General features: G+C 46.3%; 1 protein-coding gene across 1 annotated transcript; it reads right to left on the minus strand.

Moving 5' to 3' along the window:
* Positions 1–392: 392 nt before the first annotated feature.
* LOC308160705 (putative ATP-dependent RNA helicase DDX53) lies at positions 393–13,527 on the minus strand (the record flags this gene model as incomplete). Its single annotated transcript, XM_080534647.1, has 18 exons — positions 393–572; positions 684–771; positions 949–1,087; positions 1,234–1,343; positions 1,490–1,617; positions 1,796–1,883; positions 3,137–3,237; positions 3,364–3,505; positions 3,901–4,011; positions 4,416–4,534; positions 4,834–4,993; positions 5,437–5,518; positions 5,684–5,764; positions 6,246–6,363; positions 7,562–7,617; positions 10,554–10,661; positions 11,045–11,162; positions 13,210–13,527. The coding sequence occupies 18 exons, from the start codon at positions 13,525–13,527 to the stop codon at positions 393–395; spliced, it is 2,247 nt and encodes a 748-aa protein (XP_080390773.1).
* Between the last annotated feature and the right edge of the window lie 1,550 nt (positions 13,528–15,077).

The raw sequence follows: 15,077 nt of genomic DNA on the forward strand, positions 1-15,077 counted from the left end.
CGCAGACAACATAGCGTTCATGTAAAAAGTGTATTTCATAAAGATGTGAAATACACAGCATATGTGTTTGTCTCTGTTTCGACCTTGCAAACCCTCCACTTCATATCTTGTGGGTGTAAACTTCTGTTCTGTAGCAATACACAGTGTGTGTGTGTGTGTGTGTGTGTGTGTGTGTGTGTGTGCACATGTCCTTATTCTATGTTTTAAATTTGTTTTTAATTACCTTACTTATTTTTTTACTTTATTCTATTATTGTTAATTTTGTATTCTGCTGCAATGCCAATGTCCAAGAACAAATTGAATCTTGTGTACATTGGATGTAATAAAAGCAATTGTGATTCTGTGTGTGTGTGAGAGAGTGCACGCATGATCAAAACTGTACCGGTTTTGAGTTAGAAACACCAATCCGACTCTCCTCTGTCTCTTCCTCCTCTCCCCCTTCCTCCTCCTCTGTCTCTTCCTCCTCCTCCTCCTCCTCCTCCTCTTCCGCCTCCCCTCGGTCCGTGCATATCCTTCTCTCTCTTGTGCTTCTCGTACCTCTCCGCCATCAGCACCAGCTCTTCTGGGACCTCCTACAGCCAATCCCACAATCCCTCACACGTTAGACCAGCCATGGATATGAGCCCTCTCACACCAGACAGACAGACAGACAGACAGACACAGACAGACAGAGACAGACAGACCTGTCCAGCCCTCTCCAGGATGTGGATCAGCTCTGCGGCCATCCTCCAGTCTCCTCTCGTTACCAAGGTGATGGAGGCCCCCGAGCGCCTGTGGACGGACCGAAGTCAAACTGTCACACAAACAATCTCTCTCTTTCACACACTCTCACACTCACACTCACACTCACACACTCCTGCCCTCTCACTCCCGCGCTCTCACACACTCTCACACACTCACACGCTCTCCCACGCACTCCCACACACACACTCTCACGCGGCGCCTCACCCGGCCCGGCCCGTGCGGCCCACCCGGTGGACGTACTCCTCGATGTTGCGGGGGAAGTCGTAGTTGAAGACATGGGTGATGTCGCTGACGTCCAGCCCCCGGGAGGCCAGGTCTGTGGCCACCAGGATACGCACCACGCCTGTGGACACACACACACACACACACACACACACACACACACAGGCCCCTGATAGGTGAGAGGTCAGTGAAAGGTACACCAACCAACCAACCACACACCTGGACACACACACACACACACACACACGCACACCCCCCTCCCAATACCGTCTTTGAAGTCCTGCAGGGCCTCCTCGCGGTCACACTGCTCCCGGTCGCCATGGAGACTCTGCACCGCCAGGCCGCGCAGACACATGTCGCTGGAGAGGTCGTCACACCTGGACACACACACACACACACATAGTGACACAGTGTTCTCTTTTCCCAACAAGCATTCTTGCACACATTTATACCAGTATGCTCCAGAGCTGTACAGAACAGAACAGAACAGAACACACACACACACACACACACACACACTCACACGATCTTCTTGCCCACGAAGACGAGCACCTTGTCCGTGGGCTCCATGTTGCGGATGAAGTCAAAGACGAAGGCCTTCTTCTCCTCGTCCTGGACGAACAGAACCGTCTGGTGGACCGTGTTCACCGCCTGGTGGAGGGGGGGGGGGGTTATCAACTGGTCTGGGCAGCTCAGGGGAAGACATCTAGCCCCCCTAAGGAACACTAACTCCAAGACATCCGTGTACATCTGCCGTCGATGTCAAATGGGGACAATGTGCGTGATGATGCATGATGAGGATGATGATTCCGGAAGGTCCGCTACTCACGGCCAGGTCCAGAGTGCCCACGTACACCATCATGGGGTTCTTCAGGTACGACTTGGCCAGCCGCCTCACTCCTGAGGGCCAGGTGGCGCTGGGAACACACACAGCCAATCAGAAGAGAGGAGGACACAAGACATCAGGGTAGGTTTTTTCCCACACTAGACACGAAGGCTCTGACGTCAGCAACGCACAACGCTTTGACCTTTGACCTCTGCGGCCAAAACGTGCGAGCGCCAGTGAGCGCCGTGAATTGAAATGGATATCTGGATAGCATCCATTTGTGGGGGTGTGTTATAACAGGGTATATACAGGAATCTTGAGGTTAATTTCAATACCTTTCTAAGACTTTTTAAAGACCTTGTCAATATTTTTCCAGACCTCACCGCCACTTCGAGCTGTAACCGTTTACATCAGTGACACAACAGTTTTAGTTTGCAATAGACTAGACCACTTTCATACAACAACATTTCCGGTTCATCTTTGTTTTTTAAACAAATAAATTCACAAACTTTTACTAAACGTTTTTAGGACTCAAACTCTTTGGACAGAGTCTAATTCTGAAAAATACCAACAAAATTCAAGACCTCATAAAATCGTGATAAGGTTTTTTAATACTTATTAAGGGTCTTGATTTTCCCAAAATGTATTTATCAACTTTTAATACTTTTCAAGACACCGCGGATACCCTGTATAATGATGTATTGAAAATGAACCAATGAAGATTAGCCCTGACGAACTCTGCGTTTCCAAATGAAGTGAAATGAATAGGGACGTAAGGACGCATCACGAGACAGGTAATTATCGCTACAAACATCTGACGCATCAACTCAACTCGATGAGACGTAAAATGAACCGCGGTACTCTTTTTAAACAGCAAAGCGTGTCATCGCCTTTTGAATTTGCTTTCATTTTTATAAATAAAATAAAATATGCATTCATTATTTTGTAGTTTTAGTCATAGAGATAACATAAAATCATATTTTTCAGTCGTATGGTGAACCCAAATCGTATGGTGAACCCAGTATCGTGAATCATATCGAATCGTGAGTTGAGTGTATCGTTAAATCCCTCGAAATGAACATCTCAACTCTTTTGGAGAACAACATCACATTGACATTTAAATGTTTGGCATCGAGCAGACACCTTTATCCAAAGCGACTTACGACAAATACGTTTGTTTTAGTCAATGAATCATCTATCCATCGGTCATTGTAAGAAAAAGTAATCGATGCTAGGACCAGGAGCCATCGGCAGTCACAATGCTAGGAGAACGAAAGAAGGTACGCTGTCAAATGGAGGCAGGGATCTCCACAGGATTTCTTTTTTCTTTTTAAATGTCTCTACCTGGTCATAAGCGTCTGTCTGTCTGGCCGGATGTCCAGAAGGATCTTCATGATCTGGGGCTCGAAGCCCATGTCCAGCATCCTGTCTGCCTCGTCCAGCACCTGACACACACACACACACACAGACACACAGACACAGACAGTTCCTCCAAGCCAGTTAAATTAGTGTATACTGACGCACGCGCACGCGCACACGCACACGCACACGCACACACACACACACCTCACCAGGTAAGTGATGGAGCGCAGGTTGATCAGCTCGTTCATCTGCAGGTCGTTCAGCCGCCCCGGCGTGGCGATCACAATGTCCACCCCCCCCGCCACGACCTTGACCTGGGCCCGGCGGTCTCCCCCGCCGTAGATACACACACTGAGGAGGAGGGGAGGGGGGGGAGAGAGAGAGAAGTGAAACTTTATTCATATAGCGCCTTTCGTACATGAATGCAACTCAAAGCACAGAGAGAGAGAGAGAGAGAGAGAGAGAGAGAGAGAGAGAAAGAAAGAGAGAGAGAAAAAGAGAGAAAGAGAGAGAGAAAGAGAGAGAAAGAGAAAGAAAGAGAAAAAGAGAGAGAAAGAGAGAGAGAAAGAGATAGAGAGAGAGAAAGAGAGAGGGAGAGAGAGATCTAATAATGACACCTGTTGAAGTCCTGCTGTGAAGTCACACAATCGTACAAAAACAACTCAATATCAAGAAGCACTTCTTCACACACACACACACACTAAACATGACCACACGTGGTGTATATATATTCATGTTTCTAGTACCTGGTGAAGCCCTTATAGCTGTACTTGTTGCATTCTTGTTCTATCTGGAGAGCCAGCTCTCTGGTGGGGGTGAGCACCAGCATGCCTGGGCCCCTCCGCTTGTCTCTGGTGCTGTGGGACACACACACACACACACACACACAGACACAGACACAGACACAGAGACAGACAGAGACACAGACACACACACACAGACACACTATGATTAGCAGCGCGACCCTTAACTCGGCCTGTCATCTATCGCAATATGTGCTACTGTTTTAGTGTACCATGGCACTGGTGTGCGTGTGTGTGTGTGTGAACTCCAGATATCCACGTGAACACAGCGTCGTCGTGTCAGTGAAGACATGAAGAAGGGCCGTGTTCAGAACCAGAACCGGAACCGCTTTTATCACATGGACGTACGGATACAAGAAGTACAATTCTCGGGGAACAGGTTCAATCAGGCTTTGGGGCGTCGCAGTAGAGATACAGAAAAATGTGTTCTGAAAGTCTTCCGAGAGCCCCAGACTCACACAGGCTGGCCGTCCATGTGGATGAACCCAGGCAGCAGGTAGGCCAGGGTCTTGCCCGTGCCCGTCTGGGCGATGCCAATCAGGTCCTCCCCTGTCAGCACCACGGGCCACGCCTGGCACTGGGGAGGGGGGCACACACACACACACACGGGACACATAAACACAGGACACAGACACAAACACAGACACAAATGGGACACACACGGGACACACACGGGACACACACGACACACACACACACACGACACAAACACACACACACACTCTTAGATTTAGTAGACACCTAAACTCAATCCCCCCCCCCCCCGGTTTTAATAGGAGATGGTAACTGTCAAAAGTGACTTTTGTTTTGTTTTGTTTTACGGACAACCTAAAAGTGACCCGGTTTGACCAGCAGGGGGCGGCAGGTGGCCGGTACCTGGATGGGCGTGGGCCTGGTGAAGCCGACCCGGACGATGTTGTCCATGATCCCCGGGTAGGGCTCGAAGCACTCCAGGAACGTGCGCACAGGTTTGGGAACGGTGCGCTTCTCTGCCCCCTCTGTCAGGTCGTCCACAAAGATGTCATTGTTCTGCTTCCTGGGAAGAGGGAGGGAGGGGAGAGAGGAGGAGGAGAGAGGAGGGAGGGGAGAGAGGAGGAGGGAGGAGAGGAGAGAGGAGGAGAGGAGGGGAGAGAGAAGAGAGGAGAGGAGGGGAGAGGAGAGAAGAGGAGGGAGAGGTGAGAGGAGGAGGGGAGGGAGAGGAGGAGGGAGAGGAGAGGAGAGAAGAGGAGGGAGAGGAGAGGAGAGAAGAGGAGGGAGAGGAGAGGAGAGAGAATGATCCCGTTTCTTTCTGTTACAGATCCAGGATCAGATCCAGCTGGCTCATTTCTCTCTCTACGACTCAAAACCCAGCCAGATATGATCTGACCCTGGATCTGCAACAGAAAGAACGGGGATCATTCTGATCCAGATGAGACGTGTTGAAACACCCGGGGGCCCCTGGAGTGAAGACGCAGCCGGGGGGGGGGAAGCTTCCTTTACCTCCATTCTTTGACGTCCTCGTCGCTGCAGCGGGTCACACTCTCCGCCTCTATGTAGAAGTTCTTCTTCAGAGGCGGGAGGTCTGGCCAAGGGCCAACAAAATAAAACTGGGATTGACATGGGAATCTCTCCGCCACACTTTGACACCGTCAATTGACGGTTCGCAAACAAAATGTAAAGCGAGCTGCTCGGTGAGGGAATGGCTGGATAGTGAGGTGTAATAGTGTGTGTGCAGTAGTGTGTTTACCCTGCCACTTCATCTCTTCGTACTTCTGGCGGTTCTCTCTGATGGAGCTCCAGTCGATGGAGGGCTGGGGGGGCGCGGCCTCTGAGGCCTGAATCTGCTCCGCCGTCCAATAGGAGCTGCTCTGGCCTAACCCTTTATACCCTCCCCCTCCCCCTCCACCTCCATACCCCCCACCACCACCTCCCCCTCCATACCCACCTCCACCTCCACCTTCATACCCCCCACCACCACCACCACCCCTCCCAGGACCTGAAAGAACAGACAGGGAGAACGAAAAAAACAAACCAAAGCCAGTCAGACAGACAGCGGTGCAGTTAGCATGAGGAACCTTTGGCAAGAGTGTTCTCTGTCTTGGATATTTGACTGTACAGGTGTTACCACAAGTTATTCTATTGACGTCGGACAATTCTAAAACATCTCAAACAAAGAAATGTAACCCCCCCCCGCCCCATCTCTCTCTTTCTCCGTCACATTGCAACTGGATGAGGTGATTTCCCCCATAACGTGTCTAGAAAAAGGCTCTGTTCATCCAAACAAGCATTGTTATCGATGTTTATCTCACCGTTGCGGAACCCGGGGCCGCTGTCTGTCACCAGCGCCTCGATCATCTCCTTGGCTCTCTGCTGGACCTCCGGTGTCCCGAAGATGACCACCTCCCCCTCATACTCCCCCTTGTTGATCTACACACAGCCACGCAGGGATGGACATTTCACCTCAATGGACATTCACAAATTAGTTCATTAGTTTGCCAATTTAAAGCAAAAATGGTTACACCAGTTTTATAGAAGATACAGAGATGAAGGCCATACATAGTCAGAGATGGTTACTGTGGTTTGATACGAAAATATTGGGATTTATTATTAAGTAGGTTATCTGGTGTAAAACCTACATTGACTACGTTTACATGCACACCATATTCCGATTACGGTCAATATTCGGGTTAATGTAATATTCTGAATAAGGTGTTTACATGCGCTGTAGCAACTGGAATATTCTGTTTACATGTTAATTGGCATATTCCCGTTATCAGATGAATTCATCCGGAAGTAGTTGTTACTATAGTAACGTTAGTGTGGATAGCTTGGTTGTGGTCGTTGAGTGTCATTATTTCTATGTTTTCTTCCATCTATATACCCCATGATATTTAAATCCTTCATTATTTCAGTCTCCTCCTCACTCCAAAAATGCTGGCCCCTTGCTAGTCGCCATCGTGGTTGCTATGCAGTCCCTGGCAACAACAACACAACCCAGGATTCTCTGCGAATCGAGCATGCGCAGACACAATATTCCGAATATTGATCATATTACGATTTACAGGGGTGCAAACTGGTGATGGCCCAAAAAGGTGACACATTTTTTGGGGCGGCTAACCTTAGGGGGGGGATACCGCTAGCACTAATGGTGTTAAATAGATATCGCTAGCACTAACGGTGGTCTAACAATGATGCATGTGCAAGTAGCGGCAGCCCTGACCTTAACACCTGCAGAATTACTTCGAAAACTGTTTACTGTGACTGTGTTTCTCCACGCTGTCTGGAATTGTACCTAGCTGCCTGAAGCTAAAAGTTATTTCAACAGCAGCAGAGTTTAGCAGACAGGAAGATTAGTTAGCTCACTCATCATGTGACTTGGATGAGACTTGGACCCCCCCCCCCCCACAATATTTTTTGGCAATATTTTTTTTTTGTTGCAGATCTACACAATTCAAATGGATGACATATTTTGAGATAAAAACAGCTAATTTAGCAGAAAGGTGACAAGTTTGCACCCCTGCGATTAATACAGGAATATGGTGTGCATGTAGACGCAGTCGTTATATTATAGCAAACTCCCCACTGCAGTACACTCAACATACTGACTTATTGTCAAACTACTTGCCTTAATTCGAGCACCGGTGCTTTCTTCAAGTTCGCGTATCTTGGCTCCTCCGCGACCTGTCGAGTAAAGCGGCGACATGCCATGATCAGAGTGGTATATATACGGTTATATTATTATATACATCATATAGAATATAATATCACTCTGGCCATGTCGGAGGCGAACAGTGTGTGTGTGTGTGTGTGTGGGTGTGTGTGTGTGTGTGTGTGTGTGTGTGTGTGTGTGTGTGTGTGTCCGGTCTGTTCCAGTGTGGGAAGCTGACTCGCTGACGTTCCACTGCCAACCAGAGCACATGTTGCTAGATAATGTTGGCTAGCTAAACGTGTGTTGGGAGACATACCTATAACCCTTCCGATGGAGGAGTTCTCCACGTTAAAAGTCACCGGAGGGGTTGAGTCCGGCCCGTCACGTCCACCACCTCCACCTTCATACCCCCCACCACCACCACCACCACCTCCCCCTCCATACCCACCACCCCTCCCAGGACCTGAAAGAACAGACAGGGAGAACGAAAAAAACAAACCAAAGCCAGTCAGACAGACAGCGGTGCAGTTAGCATGAGGAACCTTTGGCAAGAGTGTTCTCTGTCTTGGATATTTGACTGTACAGGTGTTACCACAAGTTATTCTATTGACGTCGGACAATTCTAAAACATCTCAAACAAAGAAATGTAACCCCCCCCCCCCCGCCCCATCTCTCTCTTTCTCCGTCACATTGCAACTGGGTGAGGTGATTTCCCCCATAACGCGTCTAGAAAAAGACTCTGTTCATCCAAACAAGCATTGTTATCGATGTTTATCTCACCGTCGCGGAACCCGGGGCCGCTGTCTGTCACCAGCGCCTCGATCATCTCCTTGGCTCTCTGCTGGACCTCCGGTGTCCCGAAGATGACCACCTCCCCCTCATACTCCCCCTTGTTGATCTACACACAGCCACGCAGGGATGGACATTTCACCTCAATGGACATTCACAAATTAGTTCATTAGTTTGCCAATTTAAAGCAAAAATGGTTACACCAGTTTTATAGAAGATACAGAGATGAAGGCCATACATAGTCAGAGATGGTTACTGTGGTTTGATACGAAAATATTGGGATTTATTATTAAGTAGGCTATCTGGTGTAAAATCTACATTGACTACGTTTACATGCACACCATATTCCGATTACGGTCAATATTCGGGTTAATGTAATATTCTGAATAAGGTGTTTACATGCGCTGTAGCAACTGGAATAGTCTGTTTACATGTTAATTGGCATATTCCCGTTATCAGATGAATTCATCCGGAAGTAGTTGTTACTATAGTAACGTTAGTGTGGATAGCTTGGTTGTGGTTGTTGAGTGTCATTATTTCTATGTTTTCTTCCATCTATATACCCCATGATATTTAAATCCTTCATTATTTCAGTCTCCTCCTCACTCCAAAAATGCTGGCCCCTTGCTAGTCGCCATCGTGGTTGCTATGCAGGCCCTGGCAACAACAACACAACCCAGGATTCTCTGCGAATCGAGCATGCGCAGACACAATATTCCGAATATTGATCATATTACGATTTAATACAGGAATATGGTGTGCATGTAGACGCAGTCGTTATATTATAGCAAACTCCCCACTGCAGTACACTCAACATACTGACTTATTGTCAAACTACTTGCCTTAATTCGAGCACCGGTGCTTTCTTCAAGTTCGCGTATCTTGGCTCCTCCGCGACCTGTCGAGTAAAGCGGCGACATGCCGTGATCAGAGTGGTACATATATACGGTTATATTATTATATACATCATATAGAATACCACTCTGGCCATGATCAGAGTGGTATACATGGTTATATTATTATATACATCATATAGAATACCACTCTGGCCATGTCGGAGATTTCATTTTGCAGACTACATAACATACTGTAAAAGTGAAATACAAAAGAAAACGTAACAATTTTTCAAACAAAAATCAAACAATTTACAATAACCTCACGTAAGTACACTCAGTGACATTTGTTAACCCCAAAATGTTGGTGGGCCACTCAAAACACTCAGATCCACGTCAGTGGAACCACAGTCAAACAAAACACATCACTCGCCATCAAGGCAGTCAGATATGGTCTACATCAGTGAGTTGGACACAGTATATTTCTATTGCTATTGGGTTATATCGATATAACAATAGAATCCTAATTCTAACTAAACATAATCCTAATTATGATCTGCCATGATCAGAGTGGTATACACGGTTATATTATTATATACATCATATATAATATAATACCACTCTGGCCATGTGGGAGGCGAACAGTGTGTGTGTGTGTGTTAGGGCTGGGTTCAAAAAATCGATTTCCCGATTCTGAATCGATCTTCATTAAATGAGCGATTATCGATTAATAAATCCCGAGATCGATTATTATTATTTTTCTTGCAGCTTCAACCCGCAACGAGACCTCGTGGCCAGATCTCGCGCTACAAGAATTTATCATATCTCACGCAACGTGAGGTCTCAACACTAAAATCTAAAAACATGGCGATGGCAGGGACACTCAAGTCACCACCAGGCTTAAAGTCAGATGTCTGGGTGCATTTTGGATTTAAAAAATGTGACGATAGAGATGAGCTGGACAAAAGCAAAGTCATATGTAAATAAAAAGTACATTCATGTAACTGCTTTGGAGTCAATTCATTGATATGTTTAACAATGCTACATGTTATAGGGTTCCTTGAACCATTTATAGCATTAGTTCGGAGAATCTCTTTCATATTCAAGCAAAAAATGTATATTGTAACTAGATTGAATCGGAATCGAATCGAATCGAATCGGGAGCTGTGAATCGGAATCGAATCGTTTTGGGAAATCAGTGGCGATACCCAGCCCTAGTGTGTGTGTGTGTGTGTGTGTCCGGTCTGCTCCAGTGTGGGAAGCTGACTCGCTGACGTTCCACTGCCAACCACAGCACATGTTGCTAGATAATGTTGGCTAGCTTAAACGTGTGTTGGGAGACATACCTATAACCCTTCCGATGGAGGAGTTCTCCACGTTAAAAGTCACCGGAGGGGTTGAGTCCGGCCCGTCACGTCCACCACCTCCCCCTCCATACCCACCTCCACCTCCACCTTCATACCCCCCACCACCACCACCACCACCACCACCTCCCCCTCCATACCCACCACCCCTCCCAGGACCTGAAAGAACAGACAGGGAGAACGAAAAAAACAAACCAAAGCCAGTCAGACAGACAGCGGTGCAGTTAGCATGAGGAACCTTTGGCAAGAGTGTTCTGTCTTGGATATTTGACTGTACAGGTGTTACCACAAGTTATTCTATTGACGTCGGACAATTCTAAAACATCTCAAACAAAGAAATGTAACCCCCACCCCCCGCCCCATCTCTCTCTTTCTCCGTCACATTGCAACTGGATGAGGTGATTTCCCCCATAACGTGTCTAGAAAAAGGCTCTGTTCATCCAAACAAGCATTGTTATCAATGTTTATCTCACCGTTGCGGAACCCGGGGCCGCTGTCTGTCACCAGCGCCTCGATCATCTCCTTGGCTCTCTGCTGGACCTCCGGTGTCCCGAAGATGACCACCTCCCCCTCATACTCCCCCTTGTTGATCTACACACAGCCACGCAGGGATGGACATTTCACCTCAATGGACATTCACAAATTAGTTCATTAGTTTGCCAATTTAAAGCAAAAATGGTTACACCAGTTTTATAGAAGATACAGAGATGAAGGCCATACATAGTCAGAGATGGTTACTGTGGTTTGATACGAAAATATTGTGATTTATTATTAAGTAGGCTATCTGGTGTAAAACCTACATTGACTACGTTTACATGCACACCATATTCCGATTACGGTCAATATTCGGGTTAATGTAATATTCTGAATAAGGTATTTACATGCGCTGTAGCAACTGGAATATTCTGTTTACATGTTAATTGGCATATTCCCGTTATCAGATGAATTCATCCGGAAGTAGTTGTTACTATAGTAACGTTAGTGTGGATAGCTTGGTTGTGGTCGTTGAGTGTCATTATTTCTATGTTTTCTTCCATCTATATACCCCATGATATTTAAATCCTTCATTATTTCAGTCTCCTCCTCACTCCAAAAATGCTGGCCCCTTGCTAGTCGCCATCGTGGTTGCTATGCAGTCCCTGGCAACAACAACACAACCCAGGATTCTCTGCGAATCGAGCATGCGCAGACACAATATTCCGAATATTGATCATATTACGATTACAGGGGTGCAAACTGGTGATGGCCCAAAAAGGTGACACATTTTTTGGGGCGGCTAACCTTAGGGGGGGGGATACCGCTAGCACTAATGGTGTTAAATAGATATCGCTAGCACTAACGGTGGTCTAACAATGATGCATGTGTAAGTTGCGGCAGCCCTGACCTTAACACCTGCAGAATTACTTCGAAAACTGTTTACTGTGACTGTTTCTCCACGCTGTCTGGAATTGTACCTAGCTGCCTGAAGCTAAAAGTTATTTCAACAGCAGCAGAGTTTAGCAGACAGGAAGATTAGTTAGCTCACTCATCATGTGACTTGGATGAGACTTGGACCCCCCCCCCACACCCCCCCACAATATTTTTTGGCAATATATTTTTTTGGGGGGCAGATCTACACAATTCAAATGGATGACATATTTTGAGATAAAAACAGCTAATTTAGCAGAAAGGTGACAAGTTTGCACCCCTGCGATTAATACAGGAATATGGTGTGCATGTAGACGCAGTCGTTATATTATAGCAAACTCCCCACTGCAGTACACTCAACATACTGACTTATTGTCAAACTACTTGCCTTAATTCGAGCACCGGTGCTTTCTTCAAGTTCGCGTATCTTGGCTCCTCCGCGACCTGTCGAGTAAAGCGGCGACATGCCATGATCAGAGTGGTATATATACGGTTATATTATTATATACATCATATAGAATACCACTCTGGCCATGATTAGAGTGGTACATACGGTTATATCATTATATACATCATATAGAATACCACTCTGGCCATGTCGGAGATTTCATTTTGCAGACTACATAACATACTGTAAAAGTGAAATACAAAAGAAAACGTAACAATTTTTCAAACAAAAATCAAACAATTTACAATAACCTCACGTAAGTACACTCAGTGACATTTGTTAACCCCAAACTGTTGGTGGGCCACTCAAAACACTCAGATCCACGTCAGTGGAACCACAGTCAAACAAAACACATCACTCGCCATCAAGGCAGTCAGATATGGTCTACATCAGTGAGTTGGACACAGTATATTTCTATTGCTATAGGGTTATATCGATATAACAATAGAATCCTAATTCTAACTAAACATAATCCTAATTATGATCTGTCATGATCAGAGTGGTATACACGGTTATATTATTATATACATCATATATAATATAATACCACTCTGGCCATGTGGGAGGCGAACAGTGTGTGTGTGTGTGTGTGTGTGTGTGTGTGTGTGTGTGTGTGTGTGTGTGTGTGTGTGTGTGTGTGTGTGTGTGTGTGTGTGTCCGGTCTGTTCCAGTGTGGGAGGCTGACTCGCTGACGTTCCACTGCCAACCACAGCACATGTTGCTAGCTAATGTTGGCTAGCTAAACGTATGTTGGGAGACAGACATACCTATAACCCTTCCGACTGAGGAGTTCTCCACGTTAAAAGTCACCGGAGGGGTTGAGTCCGGCCCGTCACGTCCACGTCCACCCCCTCCCCCGGCGTCGCGACCCCCTCCCCCGGAGAAGAACACGCGGTCCCTGCCCTCCTCTCTACCCCCTCCTCCCCCGGAGAAGACCTCTCTATCTCGGCCACTCCAACTGTCACACGCTGGGCCGGTGCGACTCCCTCCAAACCTGTTGGCGTGTCTCACACCGAAGCACACGTTCTCCTTCTCATTACTATTGGCGACGGCAGGTGTTCTGGTTTGAACACTGTTCTCGTCATCTTCCCAGTCCGACATGATTCCCTATAAACCTGGAGTGTAAAGACGCGATGATCGGCGAAGGACAAATTGTCACGAGTTGCCAATCTTCTCCAACATCCGGTTCCGTGGTTGGAGACACCCAGGAGCCAACGCGTCAGGTGTCACACTTTTTTTTTTATCTCATTTAAATATCTACAATAGGCTAATTATTTAATTAATTAATTAATGTAGAGACATCTTCTATCTACGGCACACACTCTCTGTGCATACGTCTTTTTTTTTTTATGCACACATTTGAATCTTGAATGTCATTTTTTCCCAGCAAATCGGTCTGGAAATCGGGCCTTTCAGGATTATGTCATACTTTCCATTGCTTGGTAAAAATGACATGCACTCAACACATTGTACACTTTTAAGAATGATTTGAGCTAAACCCATGCTTTAAAAAAGAAGTACATTTTAATACATAATAACCCAAGTTCTGCTTTAGGGGAGGCTACATTGGTAGGCATAGGCGTATAAAGTCATATATATATCTTAGTAAGTAGTTTGTTTAGTGTGGTTGTGTAAGTTTAATGGTTGTGTTTTATCTGACCTATGTTGGAATTGTACAATATTCTATGTGCCTCCCGACCTTTCACCTGGTGCCTGGAACTGCTAGGCACCTCACACAACACCTAGGGGCCTAGGACATGTGGCCCTCCAACGTTGAATTCCATTGCAAGTGTATATATTATCTGGGAGATAGAGAGAGAGAGAGAGAGAGAGAGAGAGAGAGAGAGAGAGAGAGAGAGAGAGAGAGAGAGAGAGAGATAACTAGCCTGATGCTAGCCTGAAACATAATTTCTTTGTGACATTGAATAAAGTATCCTCTCCAAAAGACATCGCCCTTCAGATCTCCTTATTTCATGTCATAGCTAACCTTGCTGCGGAAGAAACACAACACAACTATCTAACACCTAGAAGACTATTTTGGTCGTGTCAAACAATTAGAATTCATGAGAAGAAGAAGGAGGAGATCACTTTAGTGTCCATTGCACAGGAAAATGGAAATGTGCCTTTTCACCTACCCCTGCCCTAAGACCAGCTCTGCCCATGCACACAGATGTTGTAGTGTGACTCATTCCACTGCTTTTAGACTCTGGTTCCTTCCTTAAACGTTGTGTTTTCCGTCTCACATTTCTGCCCACATCTAATCTATAAGATGATATGTTGCTTATTACTATTATAAGCATTTTCCAGAGTACCATTGTCCTTATATAGGTAGATATAGATATAGGTGTCGCAGAATTCATGCCTGCCTGGTTGATACGAAACCTGTGCTCTTGAAGTTAGGGTTGTCACACAAATAGCCCACTAAAATCATGGCTGCAGGTGACAGTAGATTACGTCTCTAGGCCAGTAGGTGCATGTGACTTGGATGACTCATTCGGCAGAAGAGGAGGAGGAGGAAGTCAAAAGACTGTGTGTTGCTTCAGTTAGGCCTAGGTTTGCCTTGGGTTGTGTTTTCCTGATCTGTTGCGCACACAACGTTGTTGTCGGACCCCAGGAAGACTAGCTAATGTCATGGCATTGGCTAATGGGGA

Source organism: Nansenia antarctica (assembly GCF_963989245.1).
Source record: "Nansenia antarctica genome assembly, chromosome: 6".
In the NCBI taxonomy this organism is placed as follows: domain Eukaryota; kingdom Metazoa; phylum Chordata; class Actinopteri; order Argentiniformes; family Microstomatidae; genus Nansenia; species Nansenia antarctica.